Source organism: Mustelus asterias, chromosome 5 (genome assembly GCF_964213995.1).
Source record: "Mustelus asterias chromosome 5, sMusAst1.hap1.1, whole genome shotgun sequence".
Lineage (NCBI taxonomy): Eukaryota > Metazoa > Chordata > Chondrichthyes > Carcharhiniformes > Triakidae > Mustelus > Mustelus asterias.
In genome coordinates, this window is record NC_135805.1 from 9,533,374 (window position 1) to 9,561,090 (window position 27,717).

Genomic DNA, 27,717 nt, shown 5'->3' on the forward strand with positions numbered 1-27,717 from the left:
ATTTGATTCACTCCACGTGATAACAAGAAACGGTTGAAGAAACGGAATACTGCTAGGGTTATTGGCCCTGATAATATTCCAGCAACAGTTCTGAAGACTTACTCCAGAACTTGCGTGCCACGAGCCAAGCTATTTCAGTACAGCTACAACACTGACATCTACCTGGCAATTTGAAAATTGCCCAGATATGCCCTGTACACAAGAAACAGGACAAATCCCTTGTGACCAATTACTGCCCCATCAATCTATTCTCGATCATCAGTAAAGTGATAGAAGAGGTCAACAGTGCTATCGAGCAGCACTTACTCAGCAATAACCTACTCACTGGTGCTCAGTTTGAATTTTCACCAGGGTCATTCAGCTCCTGACCTTATTACAGCCTTGGTTCAAACATGGACAAAAGAGCTGAATGCTAGAGCTGAGGTGAGAGTGACTGCTCTTGACATCAAGGCAGCGTTTGACCAAGTGTGGCATTAAATTGTCCTAGCAAAACTGGAGTCAATGGGAATCAGTGAAAACGCTCCACTGGTTGGAGTCATACCTGGCACAAAGGAATATGGTTGTGGTGGTTGGAGGTCAATCATCTCAGTTCCAGAGCATCACTTTAGGAATTCCTCAGGTTAGTGTCTTAGGCCAACCATCTTCAGCTGCTTCATCAATGACCTTCCTTCCATCACAAGGTCAGAAGTGGGGATGTTTGCTGATGACTGCATAATATTCAGCACGATTCTCGATTCCTCAGATGCTGAAGAAGATCATGTCCAAATGCAGCAAGACCCGGACAATATGCAGGTTTGGGCTGACAAGAGGAAAATAATATTTGCACCATACACATGCCAGGCAATGACCATCTCCAACATGACAGGATCAAACCATTCAATAGCATTACCATCATTGAATCCTACATTAGCAACATCCCATGGGTTGCCATTGACCAGAAACTGAACTGGACTAGTCATATAAATACTGTGGCTACCAAAACAGGCCGTAGGCTAGGAGTCCTGTGGCGAGTAACTCATCTCCTGACTCCCTAAAGCCTGTCCATAATCTATAAGCTGCAAGTCAAGACTGTGATGGAATACTCTCTACTTGCCTGGATGAGTGCAGGTTCCTTAGGCAGCACCTTCCAAACGCACGATCACTACCATCTAGAAGGACAAGAGCAGCGATACCTGGGAATACCACCACCTGGAAATTCCCCTCCAAGTCACTCACCCATCCTGACTTGGAAATATATCACCGTTCCTTCACTGTTGGAGGTCAAATCCTGGAACTCCCTCCCTGACAGCAGTGGAGGTGTACATAGCCTTCAAGTTCTGCAGTGATTCAAGAAGGCAGCTCACCACATAAGGGAAATTGGCTATGGGCAATCCATGCTGGCCTAGCCAGCAACATCCACAACCCGTAAATTAATTTTTTAAATATTTAAAGATTGGAAGAGGCTCATTTTAATACTTTAATAAGTAAAGAGAGAAAACTTTTGATGTCCATTGAAACGGAAGTCATAGTGATTAGGGATAATCCAATGTTAGGACTGGACTGCAGCATAACTTCCTTTCTTTGTCTTGTCAGGTGATTGGGAGCACTGGAGAGTTTGGGTTCAGGAATATCTCTATCCAACTAACAGTGTACCAGACTATAATTCAATCCTCGTACCAAATGTTGATAATGTTAGGACTAACATTCTTGTGGATATCGTAGCGAAACAAAATAAGGTAAATGCAGAATAAAAGATCTTTGTTGTCATGTGATAATTATAGCTAAACAAACTAAGACAAGTGGAGAATAAAGGAGATTTGCTATTATAAAGAACAAAGAAAATTACAGCACAGGAACAGGCCCTTCGGCCCTCCAAGCCTGCACCGACCATGCTGTCCGACCTAATTAAAACCCCCTACTCTTCCAGGGACCCTATCTCTCTATTCCCATCCTATTCATGTATTTGTCAAGACGCCCCTTAAAAGCCACTACCGTATCCGCTTCCACTGCCTCGTACATCTCCTTTAAACCGTGCCCCTCGCACCTTGAACCTGTGCCCCCTAGTAATTGACTCTTCCACCCTGGGAAAAAGCTTCTGACTATCCACTCTGTCCATGCCGCTCATAATCTTGTAGACTTTTATCAGGTCGCCCCTCAACCTCCGTCATTCCAGTGAGAACAAAACAAGTTTCTCCAACCTCTCCTCATAACTAATGGCCCCCATAACAGGGAACATCCTGGTAAATCTTTTCTGTACCCTCTAAAGCCTCCACATCCTTCTGGTAGTGCGGTGACCAGAATTGAACACGAAATTCCAAGTGCTGCCGAATTAAGGTTCTATAAAGCTACAACATGACTTGCCAATTTTTAAACTCAATGCTTCGGCCGTTGAAGGCAAGCATTCCATATGCCTTCTTGACTACCTTCTCCACCTGCATTTGCCACTTTCAGTGACCTGTGTACCTGTACACCCAGATCCCTTTGCCTATCAATACTCTTCAGGGTTCTGCCATTTACTGTATATTTCCCATCTGTATTAGATCTTTCACAATGCATTACCTCACATTTGTCCGAATTAAACTCCATCTGCCATCTCTCTGCCCAAGTCTCCAACTGATCTATATCCTGCTGTATCCTCTGATGGTCCTCATCGCTATCCGCAAATCCACCAACCTTTGTGTCATCCGCAAACTTACTAATCAAACCAGTTACATTTTCCTCCAAATCATTTATATATATTACAAACAGCAAAGGTCCCAGCACTGATCCCTGAGGAACGCCACTTGTCACAGCCCTCCATTCGGAAATGCACCCTTCCACTGCTACCCTCTGTCTTTTTTGACTTAGCCAGTTTTGTATCCACATTGCCAGCTCACCTCTGATCCCATGCAACTTCACCTTCTGCACCAGTCTGCCATGAGGGACCTTGTCAAAGGCCTTACTAAAGTCCATGTAGACAACATCCACTGCCCTACCCTCATCAATCATCTTCGTCACTTCCTCAAAAAGCTCGATCACGTTCATGAGACACGACCTCCCCTTCACAAAACCATATTGCCACTCACTAATACATCCACTTATTTCCAAGTGGGAATAAATCCTGTCTCGAAGAATCCTCTCCAATAATTTCCCTACCACTGATATAAGGCTCACCGGCCTGTAAGTACCTGGATTATTCTTGCTACCCTTCTTAAACAAAGGAACAACATTGGCTATTCTCCAATCCTCTGGGACCTCCCCTGTAAGAAGTCTCACAACACCAGGTTAACACTGGAGACAATACACATCTCTTTAACCTGTGTTTAATGCTCCCTCCACCCACATTGTCTGTACTTTTAAGACCTGGCTGGCTGTAGGGATTTGCATTCTAATCAGTATTCTGTAACTTGATTTTGTGTCTCTGTGCACTGTTTGAGAGCACATTTCCACTCCATCTGACGATGGAGCAGCGCTCCGAAAGCTTATGGTATTTGCTACCAAATAAACCTGTTGGACTTTAACCTGGTGTTGTGAAACTTCTTACTGTGTTCAGCCCAGTCCAACGCCGGCATCTCCACATCATGACCTCCCCTGTAGCCAGTGAGGATACAAAGATTTCTCTCAAGGCCCCAGCAATTTCCTCCCTTGCCTCTCTCAGTATTCTGGGGTATACCCCATCAGGTCCTGGGGACTTGTCTACCTTAATGAACCCCAATACCTCCTCTTTTTTTGATCTCAACATGACTCAAATTATCTACACACCCTTTCCCAGGCTCCTCATCCATCAAGTCCTTCTCTTTGGTGAATACTGACACAAAGTACTCATTTAATACCTCGCCCATTTCCTCTGGCTCCACGCATAGATTCCCTCCCTTGTCCTTGAGTGGGCCAACCCTCTCCCTGGCTACCCTCTTTCTCTTTATATATGTATAAAAAGCCTTGGGATTTTCCTTAATCCTGCTGGCCAATGCTTTTTCATGACCCCATATATATAAATAATTTGGAAGAAGGTGTAACTGGTGTAATCAGCAAGTTTGCGGATGACACGAAGATGGCTGGAATTGCGGATAGCGAAGAGCATTGTCGGGCAATACAGCAGGATATAGATAGGCTGGAAAATTGGGCGGAGAGGTGGCAGATGGAATTTAATCCGGATAAATGCGAAGTGATGCATTTTGGAAGAAATAATGTAGGGAGGAGTTATACAATAAATGGCAGAGTCATCAGGAGTATAGAAACACAGAGGGACCTAGGTGTGCAAGTCCACAAATCCTTGAAGGTGGCAACACAGGTGGAGAAGGTGGTGAAGAAGGCATATGGTATGCTTGCCTTTATAGGATGGGGTATAGAGTATAAAAGCTGGAGTGTGATGATGCAGCTGTATAGAACGCTGGTTAGGCCACATTTGGAGTACTGCGTCCAGTTCTGGTCACCGCACTACCAGAAGGACGTGGAGGCATTGGAGAGAGTGCAGAGAAGGTTTACCAGGATGTTGCCTGGTATGGAGGGTCTTAGCTATGAGGAGAGATTGGGTAGACTGGGGTTGTTCTCCTTGGAAAGACGGAGAATGAGGGGAGATCTAATAGAGGTATACAAGATTATGAAGGGTATAGATAGGGTGAACAGTGGGAAGCTTTTTCCCAGGTCGGAGGTGACGATCACAAGGGGTCACGGGCTCAAGCTGAGAGGGGCGAAGTATAACTCAGACATCAGAGGGACGTTTTTTACACAGAGGGTGGTGGGGGCCTGGAATGCGCTGCCAAGTAGGGTGGTGGAGGCAGGCACGCTGACAGCGTTTAAGACTTACCTGGAAAGTCACATGAGCAGCCTGGGAATGGAGGGATACAAACGATTGGTCTAGTTGGACCAAGGAGCGGCACAGGCTTGGAGGGCCGAAGGGCCTGTTTCCTGTGCTGTACTGTTCTTTGTTGTTCTTTGTTGTTCTTCTTCTTAGCTCTTCTTACTCCTTGCTTAAGTTTCTTTCTACTTTCTTTGTATTCCACACTTGCTTCGTGTATTCCCAGCCTCCTAGCTTTGACAAATGCTTCCTTTTTCTCTTTGTCCAGGCTCACAATATCTCTCGTTATCCAAGGTTCCCAAAACTTGCCATACTTATCCTTCATCCTTACAGGAATGTGCCGGTCCTGAATCCCTATCAACTTACACTCGAAAGCCTCCCACATGTTAGATGTTGATTTGCCCTCAAACATCTGCCCCCAATCTACATTCTTCAGTTCCTGCCTAATATTGTTGTAATTAGCCTTCCCCCAATTTAGCACCTTAGCTTGAGGACTACACTTATCTTTATCCATCAGTACCTTAAAGCTTACTGAATTGTGGTCACTGTCCCCGAACTGCTCCCCCACTGAAACATCGACTACCTGGCCAGGCTCATTCCCCAGTACCAGGTCCAGTATGGCCCCTTCCCTAGTTGGACTATCTACATACTGTTACAAAAAGCCCTCCTGGATGCTCCTTACAAATTCTGCCCTATCCACACCCCTAGCACTAAGTGAGTCCCAGTCAATATAGGGGACTGAAACCCTATAATATCTGAAACCCTCCCTCCTACACCAGCTATTTTGCCACATGTTGAGCTGCACTATCTTCCTATTCCTATCCTCACTAGCACGTGGCACAGGGAGTAATCCTGAAATTACAACCTTAGAGGTCCTGCTTTTTAACTCTCTACCTAACTCCCTAAACTGCTGCTGCAGGACTTCATCACTCTTCTTACCTATGTCATTAGTACCAATATGTACCACAACCTCTGGCTGTTCACCCTCTCCCTTCAATATGCATTCTGCCCGTTCAGAGGCATCCAGGCACCAGGGAGGCAACATACCATCCTGGAGTCTCACGTCCACAGAAGCGCCTATCTGCACCCCTAAGAATAGAGTCCCCTATAACTATTGCTCTTTGTCCCTCCCTGCTTAACAACAGAGCCAGCCATGGTGCCACTGTTGTGGCTGCTGCTGCTGGTATCCCCCGATACGCCATCTCCCCCAACAGTATCCAAAATGGTATACTTGTTAGAGAGGGGGATGACCACAGGGGATTCCTGCATTGACTGGCTGCCCCTTCTAGCGGTCACCCATCTATCTGCCTGCACCTTGGGTGTGACCACGTCTCTAAAGCTCCTATCTATGACGCTTTCCTCCACCTTCATGCTCCTAAGTGCATCCAACTGCTGCTCCAACCTATTATGTCTGATAATCATTGCTAAACAAAATAATGTGCTGAATAAAAGATCACTGTTGTCTGATACATGTGGTATTCATAACTAGAAATCAGATTTTTCCTGGAAATGGGAGCACAGGATGCACACCCTGTTTCACATTATCTGCTGATTATTGCTATGCAGATGCCAGCCAGGGCTATCCGTGCTGCTATTATCAACATGTTAGGATAATAGATAAAGGAGGTATGCTCTGACAACAGTGCTCAGCAATTAAATAGATACAGCAACACTGAAATGGTAGTAAAGATATTTGATTCTGTCTTTGAGGCCCTCAGAGGAAGGGCATCATCTTCTCTCCAAGGACACTCACTTAGGAGTCAGTGGGAAGAGGCCACAAAGCCTATTTACGGCAACGTGTTAGCGCCTAGGATATGGCTGCAATGCCAGATAATGTTCAATTGCATCAATAGCGTCATCTTCACCACTGAAAGGGTCATGAGTTACGATACTTTCCCCATTGGAAGGCTAGGCTTCACTACCTCAATCTAAGGATGTCTTCAGAAACTAAAGCACTAGTGTATTTGCTTTCTTCATTGTTTCTCTCACGAACAGTTGCCTTCATTTCAGCTTGGCAAGTTCATCAAAGACTGACAAAGAAGCATTTAGCCCATCGCTATTCTTTGCTCTACTCCTCATTTTCTAAGACATGCTGGTTGAATTTACAGTTTAAAACTTGCATCAAATGGCTTTTCATTGTAAAGGTTTGGGCAGAATTTGATTTACCTTATTTCCTTCTTGTAGCTAGTGCTATTTGTTTTACCAGCCCTTTGCTGCTTTTTGCGTATTTCCCATTCACTACTCCCAAACAATCCACCTACCTCTTGACCTGACCTGACAACTCCCAAACATCTGACTATCCCTCCCGATAAAAGCTGATATCCCCAAACTGACCTGTCTACATCCTAACCCCCATATTCTTCCCTGACCTCACAGTAAGGGAGCCCACAGGTCGCAGTGATCATAACCTGATCAAATTTCACATTCAGTTTCAGGTGAAGAGTCAGTCTAAAACTAGTGTTTTAAAGTTAAATAAAGGCAGACCATATGGTTTGATGACAGAGCTGGCTAAAGTGAACTCGGAAAATAAGTTAATGTGTAGGTCAGTAGAAATGTAGTGACAGACATTTAAGGAGACATTTCATAACATATAGTAAAGATCCATTCTGATGAGAGAGAAAGATTAGGAGATGAATGCATTATCTATGGCTAACTAAGGAAGTTGAAGATAGTAGCAAATTGAAAGAGAAAGTTTACAAATTCTGAAAAGATCAGTGGTCAGTCAGGAGAGTGGACAGAATTTAAAAACCAGCAAAGCATGACTTCAAAAGTAATGTTTGAAATTAGAGTATGAGAAAAAGATGGCTAGAAATATAAAAACAGATAGTAAAAGTTTCTATAAATATTTAAAAAGGAAAAAAATAACTCAGGTGAGTGTGGGTCCTTTAGAGGGGGAGTCTGGGAAATTAATAGCGGAAAAGAAGGAAATGGCAGAAGTGTTGAATAAATGCTCTGTGCCTATCTTCACTGTCGGAAATACATATAATTCAAGATGCGAAAGGGGGCAGGAACTTAAACAATTACAATTACCAGGCAAAGGGTACTGAGAAAACTCTTAGAACTAAAGACTGACAAAATGCTCTTTTGGAGAGTCAGTGCACACTTGATGGGTCGAATGGCCTCCTTTTATACAGTAGGGACTCTTTTAAAAAAAACCTCCATATATAACCAATATATTTCTGATGTTATCACAGGCTGTACTTCTGACTGGAGAACAGGGAACAGCAAAAACAGTAATGATTAAAGGATATTTGAAGAAATATGATCCTGAAGAACATCTGTCCAAGAGTTTAAATTTCTCTTCTGCCACAGAACCCTACATGTTCCAGGTATTATACACTTGTATGAAGATGAACTAAAAATGAGCTTGATTGATCCAATTCCTTATGTCAATGGTATATTAAGTAGGTGTTCCCATCATTTCACTTTAATTTATTGCACCAGACGTGAGTATTGATAAACTGAACACTCTCACTCAATGATTTAAAAAGGAGGTAGACAAAAGGCGAGTAACTATAGGCCGGTTAGCTTAACTTCTGTGGTAGGGAAAATGCTTGAATCTATCATCAAGGAAGAAATAGTAAGGCATCGGGATATAAATTATTCCATTGGTAAGACACAACATGGGTTCATGAAGGGAAGGTCATGTTTGACTAATTTGGAGGAATTCTTTGAGAACATTACATGTGCAGTGGACAATGGGGAACCTGTGGATTTGGTGTATCTGGATTTCCAGAAGGCATTTGACAAGGTGCCGCACCAAAGACTGCTACATAAGATAAAGGTGCACAGTGTTATGGGTAATGTATTAGCATGGATAGAGGATTGGTTAACTAACAGAAAGCAAAGAGTGGGGGTAAATGGGTGTTTTTCTGGTTGGTGATCAGTGACTAGTGGTGTGCCTCAGGGATCAGTGTTGGGACAGCAATTGTTTACGATTTACATAAATGATTTGGAGTTGGGGACCAAGTGTAGTGTGTCAAAATTCGCAGATGACACGGAGATGAGTGACAGAGTAAAGTGTACAGAGGATGCTGAAAGCCTGCAAAGGGATATAGATTGTCTGAGTGAGTGGGCAAGGGTCTGGCAGATGGAGTACAATGTTGGTAAATGTGAGGTCATCCATTTTGGTAGGAATAACAGCAAAATGGACTATTATTTAAATGGTAAAAAATTGCAGCATGCTGCTGTGCAGAGGGACCTGGGTGTCCTTGTACAGGAATCTCAAGGAGTTGGTTTGCAGGTGCAGCAGGTAGTTAAGAAGGCAAATGGAATTTTGTCCTTCATTGTGAGAGGGATGGAGTTTATAAACAGAGAGGTTATGTTGCAGCTGTATAAGATGCTGGTGAGGCCACACCTGGAGTACTGTGTGCAGTTTTGGTCTCCTTACTTGAGAAAGATATACTGGCACTGGAGGGGGTGCAGAGGAGATTCACCAGGTTGATTCGGGAGTTGAGAGGGTTGGCTTATGAGGAGAGACTGAGTAGACTGGGGCTATACTCATTGGAATTCAGAAGAATGAGGGGAGATCTAATAGGAATATATAAGATTATGAAGGGAATAGATAAGATAGAAGCAGGGAAGTTGTTTCCACTGGCGGGTCAAACTAGAACTAGGGGGCATAGCCTCAAAATAAGGGGAAGCAGATTTAGGACTGAGTTGAAGAGAAACTTCTTCACACAAAGGGTTGTGAATCTGTGGAATTCCCTGCCCAGTGTAGCAGTTGAGGCTACCTCATTGAATGTTTTTAAGGCAAGGATAGATAGATTTTTGAACAGTAAAGCAATTAAGGGTTATGGTGAGCGGGCAGGTAAGTGGAGCTGAGTCCACAAAAAGATCAGCCATGATCTTATTGAATGGCGGAGCAGGCTCAAGGGGCCAGATGGCCTACTCCTGCTCCTAGTTCTTATGTTCTTATGTTCTTATTTTCTATCAATTAAATCATCAGAAAATCAGAGGGCAGAATTCACAATTTCCCAGGTGTTCATGAAGTGTAATTATTTTCCCAACACATACTTTTCACAGTTTGAAAAGTTACGTTTATTTCGGGTTTATTTTGTCCTTGCAGAACTACAACAACTGTTTGCATTGAAATACAAGGACATAAATGTTTGTTAAGCCACAAAAGAAGAGTTTAAAGGACAGAGGGTATGGTAGTTTAGGTGGAGTGAGGTTTATGGGGGAGTTTTAGAGTATTGGCCCTGGATAGCTGAGGGCAAAACTGCCAAGGCAGGGATGAAGGCCAAAGTCAGGTGAACAGAGGGTCAGAATCCCTTGTGATGAGTTTGCAGTTCCCAACAAGGAAGACCACCTTTGAACTGTTAACCCAGCACAGAGGAACCAGGAAGCAATACCTGCTTGGCAGCCAGCACATCCCCTCACAGCAAGGGACGACCTGATATGAAGGGAAGGTTAAGCCTCTGTTTAACCCACAATGCCCCCAACCCACCACCACCCCACCCTCACCCCCATAGCAACAGTGACCTCACCCCCGGCCCTAAGCTGCACTTGTGTGCATCCCCAGCGTTCTCCCTGGCGCCCCTCACATGTTGGACTGCCTGAGGAGTAATGGCCACCTGAGCGCTCATCTCCAATATCCCCCTTGGAGGTGATGGTGCCAGGTTTACGCTTATGTAGACCTGGTGTAAGTAGTATCCGTGCTAGCTGAATATTTGGTGCAGGCTCAATATCCAGCGCGAGTGCTTGTCATATTTATGCTGATAGATTCAAATTAGGTTCGCTGGTCAGGGGGGCAGGAAAGTGGCAAATGGAATTCAACCCAGAGAAGTGTGAAGTAATGAATTTGGTGAGATCAAATAAGGCAAAGGAATACACAATAAATGGAGGATACTGAGAGATACTGAGAGATGAGAGAAGTGAGGGGCCTTAAAGTGAATGTCCATAGTTCCTTGTCGATAAGGTGGTTAAGAAGGCCAATGGGATCCTTTCCTTTATTAGTGGAGGTATAAAATATAAGAGGAGGGAGGTTATGTTGGAACTATACAAATCATTAGCTGGCAACAACTTGAGTACTGTGTGCAATTCTGACCCCCTCATTACAGAAAGGATCATGATGTGGAAATGGTGGTGTTGGACTGGGGTAGGCACAGTTAGAAGTCTCACAACACCAGGTTAAAGTCCAACAGGTTTGTTTGGAATCACGAGCTTTCGGAGTGCTGCTTCTTCATCAGGTGATGGCTTTGTGAGACTTCTTACTGCACAGAAAGGATATCATTCCATTAGAGAGGGTTCAGAGGAGGTTTACAAGGATGTTGCCAGGATGGGAAAATTACAGCTATGAGGAAAGATTGGGTAGAACATAGAACATAGAACATAGAACATTACAGCGCAGAACAGGCCCTTCGGCCCACGATGTTGCACCGACCAGTTAAAAAAAAAACTGTGACCCTCCAACCTAAACCAATTTCTTTTCGTCCATGAACCTATCTACGGATCTCTTAAACGCCCCCAAACTAGGCGCATTTACTACTGATGCTGGCAGGGCATTCCAATCCCTCACCACCCTCTGGGTAAAGAACCTACCCCTGACATCGGTTCTATAACTACCCCCCCTCAATTTAAAGCCATGCCCCCTCGTGCTGGATTTCTCCATCAGAGGAAAAAGGCTATCACTATCCACCCTATCTAAACCTCTAATCATCTTATATGTTTCAATAAGATCCCCTCTTAGCCGCCGCCTTTCCAGCGAAAACAATCCCAAATCCCTCAGCCTCTCCTCATAGGATCTCCCCTCCATACCAGGCAACATCCTGGTAAACCTCCTCTGCACCCTCTCCAAAGCCTCCACATCCTTCCTGTAATGTGGGGACCAGAACTGCACACAGTACTCCAAGTGCGGCCGCACCAGAGTTGTGTACAGTTGCAACATAACGCTACGACTCCTAAATTCAATCCCCCTACCAATAAACGCCAAGACACCATATGCCTTCTTAACAACCTTATCTACTTGATTCCCAACTTTCAGGGATCTATGCACACATACACCTAGATCCCTCTGCTCCTCCACACTATTCAAAGTCCTCCCGTTAGCCCTATACTCAACACATCTGTTATTCCTACCAAAGTGAATTACCTCACACTTCTCCGCATTAAACTCCATCCGCCACCTCTCGGCCCAACTTTGCAACCTGTCTAAGTCTTCCTGCAAACTACGACACCCTTCCTCACTGTCTACCACACCACCGACTTTGGTGTCATCAGCAAATTTGCTAATCCACCCAACTATACCCTCATCCAGATCATTAATAAATATTACAAACAGCAGTGGCCCCAAAACAGATCCTTGAGGTACACCACTTGTAACCGCACTCCATGATGAATATTTACTATCAACCACCACCCTCTGTTTCCTATCCGCTAGCCAATTCCTGATCCAATTTCCTAGATCACCCCCAATCCCATACATCTGCATTTTCTGCAGAAGCCTACCATGGTGAACCTTATCAAACGCCTTACTAAAATCCATATATACCACGTCCACTGCCTTGCCCCCATCCACCTCCTTGGTCACTTTCTCAAAAAACTCAATAAGGTTAGTAAGGCACGACCTACCTGCCACAAAACCATGCTGACTATCACCTATCAATTCATTACTCTCCAAATAACTATAAATCCTATCCCTTATAATTTTTTCCAACATCTTGCCGACAACAGAAGTGAGACTCACCGGTCTATAATTCCCGGGGAAGTCTCTGTTCCCCTTCTTAAACAATGGGACAACATTCGCTAACCTCCAATCTTCTGGTACTATACCAGAGGCCAACGACGACCTGAAGATCAGAGCCAGAGGCTCTGCAATCACTTCTCTTGCCTCCCAGAGAATCCTTGGATAAATCCCATCCGGACCAGGGGATTTATCTATTTTCAGACCCTCCAGAATATCCTGCACATCCTCCTTATCAACTGTAATACTGTCTATTCTACTCCCTTGCAACCCAGTGTCCTCCTCAGCTATATTCATGTCCTGTAGGCTGGTGTTGTTCTCCTCAGTGTCCTCCTCAGCTATATTCATGTCCTCCTCAGTGTCCTCCTCAGTGTCCTCCTCAGTGTCCTCCTCAGCTATATTCATGTCCTGTAGGCTGGTGTTGTTCTCCTTGGAACAGAGGAGGCTGAGGAGAGATTTGATTGAGATGCACACAATTGTGAGGGGTCTGAATAGAGCGAATGGGAAGGACCTATTTACTTTAGTAGAGAGATAACTAATTAGGGTGCATAGATTCAAAGTGATTGGTAGAAAGATTATAGGGAGATGAGGAAAACGTTTTTTACCCAGGGAGATGTGGGAGTTTGGAACTCATGACCTGAAAGAGTAGTCGAGACAAAATCACACAATGCATTTAAAAGGGTATGTACCTCAAACGCCATAACCTGCAGGGCTATGGATCAAATGCTGGAAAGCGGGATTGGTCTGAGTGACTTGTTTTTCAGCTAGCACAGACACAATGGGCCAAATGGCCTCTTTCTGTGCTGTAAACTTTCTATGACCTTTAGAAACGCTCTGTCACTAGGTTCTACAAATGCCAATAATAAGTACATTTATTTGCAGAGAACAGTTGAAAGCTATGTGGAAAAGCGTGTAGGGAGCACTTATGGACCTCCAAGTGGACGCAAAATGACTGTATTTGTTGATGATATCAATATGCCAGTTATCAATGAGTGGGGAGATCAGGTAAAATACTTTCATACTTCAGTCTAGATTTATCCAATCTTGGTGCCTCAACCAGATTGGGACTTCGACCTGTAAGAGATGCTTTCCTGGTTGAACTAACTGTTCAAGCTTCATGACAATTGTATATATTACCCCTCCATTGTTTCTAAACTGTCTGAATCGTGTAGTATTCCAGAAAGTGAAGTGATGATGAATTACAGTTGATCTTAACACACCTTTATAAGCATTTATTTAAAAAGATATACATTGCAGACATGCATGCCCAAAACCCCTGCCTCAGCTTCAGTCTGCTCCTAGTTACAGAAATATAATTAGTGAATTTTCAGTTAAAAGTCACCTAGCATACAACTAAATAATGAATATTCAATTAGCAGATTCACTTCACTTTCTTTAAATAAAAATTAGACTTTCTAGCCAAAATCTTGCTCCTGTTCATGACAGTGGGAACTTAGGGTGCCAGCGAGATCTTAGGGTGCCAGTTAGACTCACCGGTCGGTAATTACCTGGGCTATCCCTATTCCCCTTCTTGAAAATAAGAACCACATCCGCAATCCTCCGGCACCTCTCCCGTCTCCATTTTAGACGCCCCTACCATTGTACCTTGTCTCAGCTGCACTCTGTTGCCTCCGCACATGCATCATCAGCCTACTCCCGTGGGGGTACCCCTTGTTCCCGAGGAGATGAACCTGTCGCTGAAGAGCTCCCTCAAATATCTCAGGTATCTGAGAGCAGCCAAGGGTGTAACTGATGCATCTCACAAAGTGCTCATCTGTGATGTACTTATGTGTGGAGGCTTTGGAGATGCCACAAAGGTCACCAGTAGAGCCCTGAAACGGGCCACTGACTATAAAATATAAGGTACAGCTGATGGCGACCAAGTGCCATGGGTTCCCTGGCCTGGCAGCAGAGGATATATAACAACGGGAAACCCCATTGATGGCAGCAGGACCAGAAGATCCCACGGCTGACCAACAGCAGGTCATCTCTGCCACTACAGCATATGCCACAGGCGGGAAGAAAATCCTACCCTAGGTTTCTCTGAAAGAAGATTTCTTGTGAAAAACTTGCTTCCATGATCAGTTAATGGAAGCAAGTTATCTTGGTGTCATCTGCAAACTTACTAACCATGCTTCCTAAATTCTCATCCGATCATTAATATAAATGACAAATAACAATGGACCCAGCACCAATCCCTGAGGCACACCGCTGGTCACAGGCCTCTAGTTTGAAAAACAACCCTCTACAACCACACTCTGGCTTCTGTCCTCAAGCCAATTTTGTGCCCATTTAGCTACCTCACCCTGGATCCCGTGAGATGTAACCTGATGCAACAACCTACGATGCGATAACTTGTCAAAGGCCTTGCTAAATTCCATGTACAAACCCCCGACCCTTCAGGGGACCATATCCCTCTATTCCCATCTCATTCATGTACTTGTCAAGATGCCCCTTAAAAGTCACTACCATATCCACTTCCACTACCTCCCCCGACAACGAGTTGAAGGCACCCACCACTTTGTGTAAAAAATCTGCCTCGTACATCTCTTTTAAACCTTGCCCCTCACACCTTAAACCTGTGCCCCCTAGTAATTGACTCTTCCACCCTGGGAAAAAGCTTCTGACTATCCATTCTGTCTATGCCTCTCATAATATTGTAGACTTTTATTAGGTCGCCCCTCAACGTCCGACATTCCAGTGAGAACAAACCAAGTTTCTCCAACTTCTTCTCATAGCTAATGCCTGCCATACCAGGCGACATCCTGGTAGCCCTTTTCTGTACCCTCTCCAAAGCCTTCACATCCTTCTGGTAGTGTGGTGACCAGAATTGAACACTATTCCAAGTGCGGCCTAACTAAGTTTCTATAAAGCTGCAACATGACTTGCCAATTTTTAAACTCAATGCCCCGCCCGATGAAGGCAAGCATGCCGCATGCCTTCTCCACCTGCATTGCTACTTTCAGTGACCTGTGTACCTGTACACCCAGATCCCTTTGCCTATCAACACTCTTAAGGGTTCTGCCATTTACTGTATATTTCCTATCTGCATTAGACCTTCAAAATGCATTACCTCACATTTGTCCAGATTAAACTCCATCTGCCATCTCTCTGCCCAAGTCTCCAACTGATCTATATCCTGCTGTATCCTCTGATGGTCCTCATCGCTATCTGCAAATCCACCAACCTTTGTGTCGACGCAAACTTACTAATCAAACCAGTTACATTTTCCTCCAAATCATTTATATATATATATATTACAAACAGCAAAGGTCCCAGCACTGATCCCTGAGGAACGCCACTTGTGATGTGGAGATGCCGGCGTTGGACTGGGGTAAGCACAGTAAGAAGTCTCACAACACCAGGTTAAAGTCCAACAGATTTATTTGGTAGCAAATACCATAAGCTTTCGGAGCACAGCTCCTTCGTCAGATGGAGTGGATATTGTTCTCAAACAGTGCAAACAGACACAGAAATCAAATTACAGAATACTGATTAGAATGCAAATCTCTACAGCCAGCCAGGTCTTAAATGTACAGACAATGTGGGTGGAGGGAGCATTCAACACAGGTTAAAGAGATGTGTATTGTCTCCAGACAGAACAGCTAGTGAAATTCTGCAAGTCCAGGAAGCAAGCTGTGGGGGTGACTGATAATGTGACATAAATCCAACATCCCGGTTTAGGCCGTCCTCATGTGTGCGGAACTTGGCTATCAGTTTCTGCTCAGCGACTCTGCGCTGTTGTGTGTCGTGAAGGCCGCCTTGGACAACGATTACCTGAAGATCCAAGGCTGAATGCCCGTGACTGCTGAAGTGCTCCCCCACAGGAAGAGAACAGTCTTGCCTGGTGACTGTCCAGCGGTGTTCATTCATCCGTTGTCGTAGCGTCTGCATGGTTTCTAGACAACAACGTTGTCTACCTGATACGCTGCAAGAAAGGATGTCCCGAGGCATGGTACATTGGGGAAACCATGCAGACGCTATGACAATGGATGAATGAACACCGCTCGACAGTCACCAAGCAAGACTGTTCTCTTCCTGTGGGGGAGCACTTCAGCAGTCACGGGCATTCAGCCTTGGATCTTCAGGTAATCGTTGTCCAAGGCGGCCTTCACGACACACAACAGCGCAGAGTCGCTGAGCAGAAACTGATAGCCAAGTTCCGCACACATGAGGACGGCCTAAACCGGGATGTTGGATTTATGTCACATTATCAGTAACCCCCACAGCTTGCCTCCTGGACTTGCAGAATTTCACTAGCTGTTCTGTCTGGAGACAATACACATCTCTTTAACCTGTGCTGAATGCTCCCTCCACCCACATTGTCTGTACATTTAAGACCTGGCTGGCTGTAGAGATTTGCATTCTAATCAGTATTCTGTAATTTGATTTCTGTGTCTGTTTGCACTGTTTGAGAACAGATATCCACTCCATCTGATGAAGGAGCTGTGCTCCGAAAGCTTATGGTATTTGCTACCAAATAAACCTGTTGGACTTTAACCTGGTGTTGTGAGACTTCTTACTGTGAACGCCACTTGTCACAGCTCTCCACTCAGAAATGCAGCCTTCCACTGCTACCCTCTGTCTTCTTTGACTTAGCCAGTTTTGTATTCACCTTTCCAGCTCACCTCAGATCCCATGCGACTTCACCTTCTGCACCAGACTGCGATGAGGGACTTTGTCAAAGGCCTTACTGAAGTCCATGTAGACAACATCCACTGCCCTACTCTCATCAATCATCTTTGTCACTTCCTCAAAAAATTGGTTCAAGATGGTGAGACATGATCTCCCCTTCACAAAACGATGTTGCCTCTCACTAATACGTCCATTTATTTCCAAGTGGGAATAAATCCTGTCTCGAAGAATCCTCTCCAATAATTTCCCTACCACTGATGTAAGGCTCACCAGCCTGTAATTACCTGGATTATTCTTGCTATCCTTCTTAAACAAAGGAACAACATTGGCTATTCTCCAATCGTCTGGGACCTCCCCTGTAACCAGTGAGGATACAAAGATTTCTCTCAAGGCCCCAGCAATTTCCTCCCTTGCCTCCCTCAGTATTCTGGGGTATGTCCCATCAGGCCCTGGTCACTAGTCTACCTTAATGATCCTCAAGAACCCCAATACCTCCTCCTTTTTGATCTCAACATGGCTCAAACTATCCACACATCCTTTTCCAGAATCATCATCCACCAAGTCCTTCTCTTTGGTGAATACTGACGCAAAGTACTCATTCAATACCTCGCTCATTTCCTCTGGCTCTACACATAGATTTCCTCCCTTGTCCTCGAGTGGGCCAACTCTCTTGCTCTTATATATATATATATATATATATATATATAAAAGCCTTGGGATTTTCCTTAATCCTGCTGGCCAATGCTTTTGCCACTTTCAGTGACCTGTGTACCTGTACACCCAGATCCCTTTGCCTATCAATACTCTTAAGGGTTCTGCCATTTACTGTGTATTTCCTATCTGCATTAGACCTTCCAAAATGAATTACCTCACATTTGTCCAGATTAAACTCCATCTGCCACCTCTCCGCCCAAGTCCCCAACTGATCTCTCTCCTGTTGTATCCTCTGATGGTCCTCATCGCTATCCACAAATCCACCAACCTTTGTGTCATCCGCAAACTTACTAATCAAACTAGTTAGATTTTCCTCCAAATCATTTATATATATTACAAACAGCAACTACATCTTTCCTATTCCTGAGCTCTACCCATATTGCCTATGGACAACATCAACTGCACTGCCCTCATCTACCTTCTTGGTTACCCCTTCAAAAAACTCAATCACATTTGTGAGACATGATTTTCCACTCACAAAGCCATGCTGACTGTCCCTAATCAGTCCTTGCATTTCTAAATGCCTGTAGATCCTGTCTCTCAAAATACCTTCCAACAATTTACCCACCACAGATGTGAGGCTCACTGGCCTGTAGTTCCCAGGCTTTTCCCTGAAGCCCTTTTTAAACAAAGGCACAATATTTGCCATTCTCCAATCTTCAGACACCTCACCTGTGACTATCGATGATTCAAATATCTCTGCTAGGGGACTAGCAATTTCCTCCCTAGCCTCCCAAAATGTCCTGGGATATACTTCATCAGGTCCCGGGGATTTATCTACCTTGATGCGCTTTAAGACTTCCAGCACCACCTCCTCTGTAATATGTACACTCCTCAAGGCATCACTGTTTAGTTCCCCAAGTTCCCTAACGTCCATGCTTTTCTCAACAGTAAATACTGATGAGAAATATTCATTTAGGATCTCACCCATCTTTTATGGATCCGCACATAGATGACCTTGTTGATCCTTAAGAGGCCCTACTCTCTCTCTAGTTACTCTTTTGGCCTTTATGTATTTGTAGAAGCTCTTTGGATTCTCCTTTGCCTTATCTGCCAAAACAATCTCGTGTCCCCTTTTTGCCCTCCTGATTTCTCTCTTAACTCTACTCCTACACCCCCTATACTCTTCAAGGGATTCACTTGATCCCAGCTGCCAGCACTTCAGATCAAGGTTGTCTAAACAATTTCCAGCATGGTGTATTGCTTTAAATGTAAAAGAGATGATGCTCAGCACTCACTTCCGGAGTTACCACCTTGCACATTGCCTTAATAACTGTTTTGCCAGCTCCTTCCCTGCAAATGCAGCTTACAGTCTCTCAATTAGCAAATCTCATCCCGAAGAACTTGTACGTCTGTCTCAGAAAGGTTTTGAGTGGCCCCTTGTCCTACAACCCTGGGTTGTCTGAGGCCTTCTTTGAGATCCTTCAGTTGCTGAGAAACCATAAGGGATCATTCAGTAAAAAAAAAAATCACCGCCAAAAGCTAGAGGAGAAAACTGAACCCTGTATGTCTATTGCATCATCAGGAATCTTCTGTCTCCTTAAATTGAAGTAGAATTTTAAAATCCATGACATTAAATTTCTTCCATTCACCCTTGCATGATTTACAGCATGATGCACAAGAGTTTCACATCTGGCTTACCATTTAATATGCTAACCAATTAACCTAATGAGTTCCAATAGAATCACTACAGCAACTCATTGGAGGCCAGAAGTTGTAAATGGCTGTCACAATTTCAATCGCTGCTTACTCTGATAGGGAGATGGGTTTTTTTTGGATGGACAAGTTAATTTCAAAACAACCTTATACATGAGTTAGTTTTGTATGTTAAACAAACATCTGTTTATCTTGTTTTCTATCTTTCAGATTACTAATGAAATAGTTCGTCAGATGATCGAAATGCATGGAATGTACAACTTGGATAAACCAGGCGATTTTACTAAAATAGTTGATGTACAATTAATGGCAGCAATGATCCATCCAGGGGGAGGGCGCAATGACATTCCTCAACGTTTAAAGAGGCACTTCACAATCTTCAACTGTACACTGCCTACCAATGCTTCAATCGACAAAATCTTCGGTAATAGCCAGATCTCAACCTTTTCCATCACATATTCCAGTTTTATACAAATGTACTATTGTTCTGTTGGACATTGAACTTCCCCTATTAATATTCAATGCTGCTAATTTTAACTGCCTGTTTACCATCACAGAGAAATTACATTTTTGAACAAAGCATTTAGGTTGCAAAATTGGACTCTGGAATACCCAATGGTTTCAGTGCCAGATTTAAAAACTGCTAGCAGTATGCTCCCTACAACTTGCAATGCATCCCACATCAATTGCCATCTTTTAAAGGACACTCATTACTCTGCAATTATTTTCTCTTCAGGTGCTCATCCAATTCTCTTTTGGAAGCCATGATTGAATTTGCCCCACCACAATCAAAGGCAGGGCATTATCGATCCTAACTATTTGTTGTCACCACTGGTTCTTTCACCATTTACATTATCTCGGTCTCCTCTGATTCTTCCATTAATGAGAATTTGTTTTATCGGTACCTAAATCTTTTAATATGACGGCTCAAATTTTCCAGCACCCCATCCCCGCCCCCCCCGCCCCCCCCAACACCCCTTCCCACTCGTGCACTCCTGTGTAACAGGTTTCCCCATGATGGAGGTGTCTCACCATTGGCTGTTGGTGGGATATTCCAAATCTGCCAAAGTCAACAACAATTTGCATGGCTCGCTCATCTTTCTGCCCAGGAACCTAGAGCAATGGTCAACATCAGCGGGAACAGAAGATCCTATCGGCAAGGATGGCCAGAAGGTCCCAACCTACATATCTGTTTCCTCAATGTTTCCTGATTAACGCTTGATCCGCTTCATTCCTGAAAACCTGATCTGGCAATACTTCTTTCCTCATTGGGCTGGAAACATACTGAACAAGAAAGTTCTCCTGAACACATTTCAAAACCTCTCCTCACTCTGCCCTTTACACTAGTACTATCCCAATTTATATTAAGGGTGGCACAGTGGTTAACACTGCTGCCTCACAGCGCCAGGGACCTGTGTTCAATTTCAGTCCTGGGTGGCTGTCTGTGTGGAGTTTATGCGTTCTCTCCGTGTCTGCATTGGTTTACTTTGGGTGCTCCAGTTTCCTACCATTGTCCAAAAATGTGTGGGTTCGGTTGCTTGGCCATGCTAAATTGCCTCTTAGTATCAGGAAGAATAGCAGAGTAAATATGTGGGGTTATGGGGATAGGCCTGGGTGGGATTGTTATTGGTGCAGGCTCGATGGGCTGAATGGCCTCCTTCTGTACTGTAGGGATTCTATGATACTATTCTATGAATTAAAATCCCTTGAGATCACTACTGTAAGGTTTTTCCATATTGTAAAACTGAATTATTGAAATCATAGAAACCCTACAGTGCAGGAAGAGGCCATTCGGCACATTGAGTCTGCACCGACCACAATCCCACCCAGGCCCTACCCCCATATCCCTATTGATGTAAATTGCAGTTGTTAGGGTACCAAATCAGAAATTCCAAGGTGTATTATGAAGCCTGACTAGACCTCAACAATTTTCTATTTTGACATTAATGTGACACACTGGGAAGCCTTATTCAAAACAAACTTTATTTAATATAATATTTGATTATAACAAATTAATTAGCTTGGCATTTAACAATATGTAAACATGACAAAACACAATTCTTAACTGCTAACTTATCACTGAGTTCCAAACAAACACTATATCTCTTATAGACTTAAACCTGTCTTTAAAATTAGTTAGCAAAACACAGGCATGCTTGCTTATACTTAGGTTACCAGTCTTGGAGTTTTCAGAAAGCCTTTGGAGAGAGAGAGAGAGACACTACTTTCTTTTGGCAGCCCAGGCAACAACTGTTTGAAGTTTAAAATGAAAATGGAACTGGGCTTTCCTGCAAGCTTTGTTCCTCCCATTAATCACATGACTCTATTCCTATCAATCAACCTAATCAAAAACTCACATGACACTGCATACTTAGTCTAAAATCCCAGGAGAACCTAAATAAACAAAAGGTCCATTAACTCTATGAAGTAACACATTCCTCACTAGAAGCAATTATTAGTCCATACTCTTAGCATCTGCTGCATGTTTCCCAGACAAATTGACTCTTGTAACAAAACACTGCCTCTTAAAGCAACCCACGTTAAACATAAAATGTATCAAAATAGCACTGTGTCATCAAATAACCAATGAACATTTTGTTTGTATCGTTGGCAGGAATTATTGGAAATGGATATTTTCACCCAGCCAGACACTTCGCTGCTGAAATCAGTAACATGATAACAAAACTTGTTGTCACAGGCAGAACCCTCTGGCAGTGGACAAAGGTACTGACACTATCAAAATGGTTAGCCTTTACATGTTATGATTTTATGAAGACAAGTGAATAAGTTATTTATCAGGCAAAATATTCGCAAGAGGGGTAATCTAATGGAGGGCTTTAAGTTTACAAAAATGTCACAATTTTCTTTGGAGGAATTCTGCCACAAATTGCGCATGAAAGTAATTGAGTTAAATTCCTGAGTGCTGATACCCAGGAGATCACCTCTCCATTCTTAATTCATAAAAACATAAGATATATGAGTAGTAATGGATCATTTGACCTCCAACCCTGCTCCCCATTTAATAACGTAATCCCCATTTAATATATCAAAGCCGATTTCATGCCTCAATACTATTTATTCCTCTGCTCCCTTGATTCCTTGAGGAGATTAAAAATCTATATTGCAGTCTCTAATATGTAGAATAATATAACATCCACAACATCTTGGGGTAGAGAATGTCAAAGAATCACAACCCTATATGAAGAAATTCTTCCTCCTCTCAATGCCGATCCTGAGACTGTGCTCTCATTGTTTAGATTCCCCAGCCAGTGGAGCACTCTGTCAAGGCCTTCAGAATCTTCTGAGTTTCGATGAAATTGCCTCTCATTCTTCTAAATTCCAGAGAATATTGGGCTAATTTACTCAGTCTCCCTTCATAGGATATCCCTGGAGCCAATCTAATGTGCCTTAGTAATATCAACTCCAATGCAAGTATATCCTCCCCTAGATATTGAGATCAAAAGTGCACTCATTACAGCTGGTGTGATCTCATGAAAGCTGGATATAACTGTATTAAGACTTTATCATTATTCCAATCCCTTGCAATAAAGGCTAACATGCTATTTGCCTTCCAAACTCTCCCATTTTCTTGCACATCAGCCTTTTCTTTTACTCTAATGTTTTAGTGAGCCAGTCTTACTTTATAAGTTTTTTTCAATGGAATGTATTTTTTGAACAATTTGTCTTGTTTCTTTAAATGTTTCCCACTGTTTATTTACAACCAGACCTTTCAACCTATTTCCCCAATTAACTTTAGCCAGCTTTCTCTGTATACCTATTCAATGAGAGTCTTTGGACCTGATTTTATCATCCAGCTGCGCCTGTTTTCAGGCGCAAAAACTTGGTAAAGCTGCGCGTGAGGCGAGTAGCATGATCCAAACAGGTTGCCCCTTTACCAAGGCCCAAAAATGGTCACAATCGGGACCATGCCCGAAATGGATGCGACAGCCATTTAAATGCATTTCTGCCTGAGATCGGTGGGGGGAAGGAGGCTCCGCTGCCACTATGCCTGGGATCAGTGGAGGGGAAGGGGGGTCTGCTGCCACTCTGCTTGAGTTTGGTGGGGCGGGGAAGGGGGTCGACTGCCACTCTGCCTGAGATTGGTGGAAGGGAAGATGGGGTCCGCTGCCACTCTGCCTGATATCAGTGGAGGGGAAGGGGGATCTGCTCCCACTCTGCTTGAGATCAGTAGGGGGGAAGGGGGGTCCGCTGCCACTCTGCCTGAGATCGGTGGGGACAAGGGGGGTCTGCTGCCACTCTGCTGAAATCGGTGGAGAGGGGAAGGGGGATCTGAGGCCACTCTGCCTGAGATCGATGGGGGAGGGGGGGAAGGGGGTTCCGGTGCCACTTTGCCTGAGATCGATGGGGGGAAGGGGGGTCCGCTGCCACTCTGCCTGATATCAGTGGAGGGGAAGGGGGGTCTGCTACCACTCTGCTTCAGATCAGTAGGGGGGAAGGGGGGTCCGCTGCCACTCTGCTTGAGATCAGTAGGGGGGAAGGGGGGTCTGCTGCCACTCTGCTTGAGATCAGTAGGGGGGAAGGGGGGTCCGCTGCCACTCTGCCTCATATCAGTGGAGGGGAAGGGGGATCCGCTGCCACTCTGCTTGAGATCAGTAGGGGGGAAGGGGGGTCCGCTGCCACTCTGCCTCATATCAGTGGAGGGGAAGGGGGGTCCGCTACCACTCTGCTTGAGATCAGTGGAGGGGAAGGGGGGTCCGCTGCCACTCTGCCTGAGATCGATGGGGAGAAGGGGGGTCCGCTGCCACTCTGCCTGAGATCGGTGGGGGGGAAGGTGGGTCTGCTGCCACTCTGCTTGAGATCGGTGGGGGGCAGGGGGGTCTGCTACCACTCTGCCTGAGATCGGTGGGGGGAAGGGGGGTCCGCTGCCACTCTGCTTGAGATCAGTAGGGGGGAAGGGGGGTCTGCTGCCACTCTGCCTCATATCAGTGGAGGGGAAGGGGGGTCCGCTGCCACTCTGCTTGAGATCAGTAGGGGGGAAGGGGGGTCCGCTGCCACGCTGCCTCATATCAGTGGAGGGGAAGGGGGGTCCGCTGCCACTCTGCTTGAGATCAGTAGGGGGGAAGGGGGGTCCGCTGCCACTCTGCCTCATATCAGTGGAGGGGAAGGGGGGTCTGCTACCACTCTGCTTGAGATCAGTGGAGGGGAAGGGGGGTCCGCTGCCACTCTGCCTGAGATCGATGGGGAGAAGGGGGGTCCGCTGCCACTCTGCCTGAGATCGGTGGGGGGGAAGGGGGGTCTGCTGCCACTCTGCTTGAGATCGGTGGGGGGCAGGGGGGTCTGCTACCACTCTGCCTGAGATCGGTGGGGGGAAGGGGGGTCCGCTGCCACTCTGCCTGAGATCGATGGGGAGAAGGGGGGTCCACTGCCACTCTGCCTGGGATCGGTGGGGGGAGGGAGGTCTGCTGCCACTCTGCTTGAGATCGGTGGGGGGCAGGGGGGTCTGCTACCACTCTGCCTGAGATCGGTGGGGGGAAGGGGGGGTCCGCTGCCACTCTGCCTGAGATCGATGGGGAGAAGGGGGATCCGCTGCCACTCTGCCTGAGATCTGTGGGGGGAAGGGAGGTCCGCTGCCACTCTGCCTGGGATCGGTGGGGGGAGGGAGGTCTGCTGCCACTCTGCTTGAGATCGGTGGGGGGAAGGGGGGTCCGCTACCACTCTGCTTGAGATCAGTGGAGGGGAAGGGGGGTCCGCTGCCACTCTGCCTGACATCGATGGGGAGAAGGGGGGTCCGCTGCCACTCTGCCTGGGATCGGTGGGGGGAGGGAGGTCTGCTGCCACTCTGCTTGAGATCGGTGGGGGGCAGGGGGGTCTGCTACCACTCTGCCTGAGATCGGTGGGGGGAAGGGGGGTCCGCTGCCACTCTGCCTGAGATCGATGGGGAGAAGGGGGATCCGCTGCCACTCTGCCTGAGATCTGTGGGGGGGGAAGGGAGGTCCGCTGCCACTCTGCCTGGGATCGGTGGGGGGAGGGAGGTCTGCTGCCACTCTGCTTGAGATCGGTGGGGGGCAGGGGGGTCTGCTACCACTCTGCCTGAGATCGGTGGGGGGAAGGGGGTTCCGCTGCCACTCTGCCTGAGATCGGTGGGGGGAAGGGGGTTCCGCTGCCACTCTGCCTGAGATCGGTGGGGGGGAGGGGGGGTCCGCTGCCACTCTGCCTGAGATCGGTGGGGACAAGGGGGGTCTGCTGCCACTCTGCTGAAATCGGTGGAGAGGGGAAGGGGGATCTGAGGCCACTCTGCCTGAGATCGATGGGGGAGGGGGGGAAGGGGGTTCCGGTGCCACTTTGCCTGAGATCGATGGGGGGAAGGGGGGTCCGCTGCCACTCTGCCTGATATCAGTGGAGGGGAAGGGGGGTCTGCTACCACTCTGCTTCAGATCAGTAGGGGGGAAGGGGGGTCCGCTGCCACTCTGCTTGAGATCAGTAGGGGGGAAGGGGGGTCTGCTGCCACTCTGCCTCATATCAGTGGAGGGGAAGGGGGGTCCGCTGCCACTCTGCTTGAGATCAGTAGGGGGGAAGGGGGGTCCGCTGCCACTCTGCCTCATATCAGTGGAGGGAAGGGGGATCCGCTGCCACTCTGCTTGAGATCAGTAGGGGGGAAGGGGGGTCCGCTGCCACTCTGCCTCATATCAGTGGAGGGGAAGGGGGGTCCGCTACCACTCTGCTTGAGATCAGTGGAGGGGAAGGGGGGTCCGCTGCCACTCTGCCTGAGATCGATGGGGAGAAGGGGGGTCCGCTGCCACTCTGCCTGAGATCGGTGGGGGGGAAGGGGGGTCTGCTGCCACTCTGCTTGAGATCGGTGGGGGGCAGGGGGGTCTGCTACCACTCTGCCTGAGATCGGTGGGGGGAAGGGGGGTCCGCTGCCACTCTGCTTGAGATCAGTAGGGGGGAAGGGGGGTCTGCTGCCACTCTGCCTCATATCAGTGGAGGGGAAGGGGGGTCCGCTGCCACTCTGCTTGAGATCAGTAGGGGGGAAGGGGGGTCCGCTGCCACGCTGCCTCATATCAGTGGAGGGGAAGGGGGGTCCGCTGCCACTCTGCTTGAGATCAGTAGGGGGGAAGGGGGGTCCGCTGCCACTCTGCCTCATATCAGTGGAGGGGAAGGGGGGTCTGCTACCACTCTGCTTGAGATCAGTGGAGGGGAAGGGGGGTCCGCTGCCACTCTGCCTGAGATCGATGGGGAGAAGGGGGGTCCGCTGCCACTCTGCCTGAGATCGGTGGGGGGGAAGGGGGGTCTGCTGCCACTCTGCTTGAGATCGGTGGGGGGCAGGGGGGTCTGCTACCACTCTGCCTGAGATCGGTGGGGGGAAGGGGGGTCCGCTGCCACTCTGCCTGAGATCGATGGGGAGAAGGGGGGTCCACTGCCACTCTGCCTGGGATCGGTGGGGGGAGGGAGGTCTGCTGCCACTCTGCTTGAGATCGGTGGGGGGCAGGGGGGTCTGCTACCACTCTGCCTGAGATCGGTGGGGGGAAGGGGGGGTCCGCTGCCACTCTGCCTGAGATCGATGGGGAGAAGGGGGATCCGCTGCCACTCTGCCTGAGATCTGTGGGGGGAAGGGAGGTCCGCTGCCACTCTGCCTGGGATCGGTGGGGGGAGGGAGGTCTGCTGCCACTCTGCTTGAGATCGGTGGGGGGAAGGGGGGTCCGCTACCACTCTGCTTGAGATCAGTGGAGGGGAAGGGGGGTCCGCTGCCACTCTGCCTGACATCGATGGGGAGAAGGGGGGTCCGCTGCCACTCTGCCTGGGATCGGTGGGGGGAGGGAGGTCTGCTGCCACTCTGCTTGAGATCGGTGGGGGGCAGGGGGGTCTGCTACCACTCTGCCTGAGATCGGTGGGGGGAAGGGGGGTCCGCTGCCACTCTGCCTGAGATCGATGGGGAGAAGGGGGATCCGCTGCCACTCTGCCTGAGATCTGTGGGGGGGGAAGGGAGGTCCGCTGCCACTCTGCCTGGGATCGGTGGGGGGAGGGAGGTCTGCTGCCACTCTGCTTGAGATCGGTGGGGGGCAGGGGGGTCTGCTACCACTCTGCCTGAGATCGGTGGGGGGAAGGGGGTTCCGCTGCCACTCTGCCTGAGATCGGTGGGGGGAAGGGGGTTCCGCTGCCACTCTGCCTGAGATCGGTGGGGGGGAGGGGGGGATCCAGTGCCACTCTGCCTGAGATCAGTGGGGGGGGAGGGGCCCGTGATCGGTCTGGGTGGCAGGGGGAGTGGGGAGATAAGGGGGTCAGTAATGTCGTGGGGGAGAGGCAATATCTG

General features: G+C 47.0%; 1 protein-coding gene across 1 annotated transcript in view; it reads left to right on the forward strand.

Annotated features, from left to right (window-relative positions):
* LOC144493945 (dynein axonemal heavy chain 8-like) overlaps positions 1 to 27,717 on the forward strand; it is a 1,745,965-nt gene that overhangs the window by 1,266,003 nt on the left and 452,245 nt on the right. Inside the window, exons 57-61 of the mRNA XM_078213522.1 lie at positions 1,573 to 1,715; positions 7,951 to 8,085; positions 13,323 to 13,445; positions 19,656 to 19,869; positions 22,060 to 22,169. Of these exons, the coding sequence (XP_078069648.1) occupies positions 1,573 to 1,715; positions 7,951 to 8,085; positions 13,323 to 13,445; positions 19,656 to 19,869; positions 22,060 to 22,169 (725 nt within the window). The remainder of the gene's footprint in view (positions 1 to 1,572; positions 1,716 to 7,950; positions 8,086 to 13,322; positions 13,446 to 19,655; positions 19,870 to 22,059; positions 22,170 to 27,717) is intronic.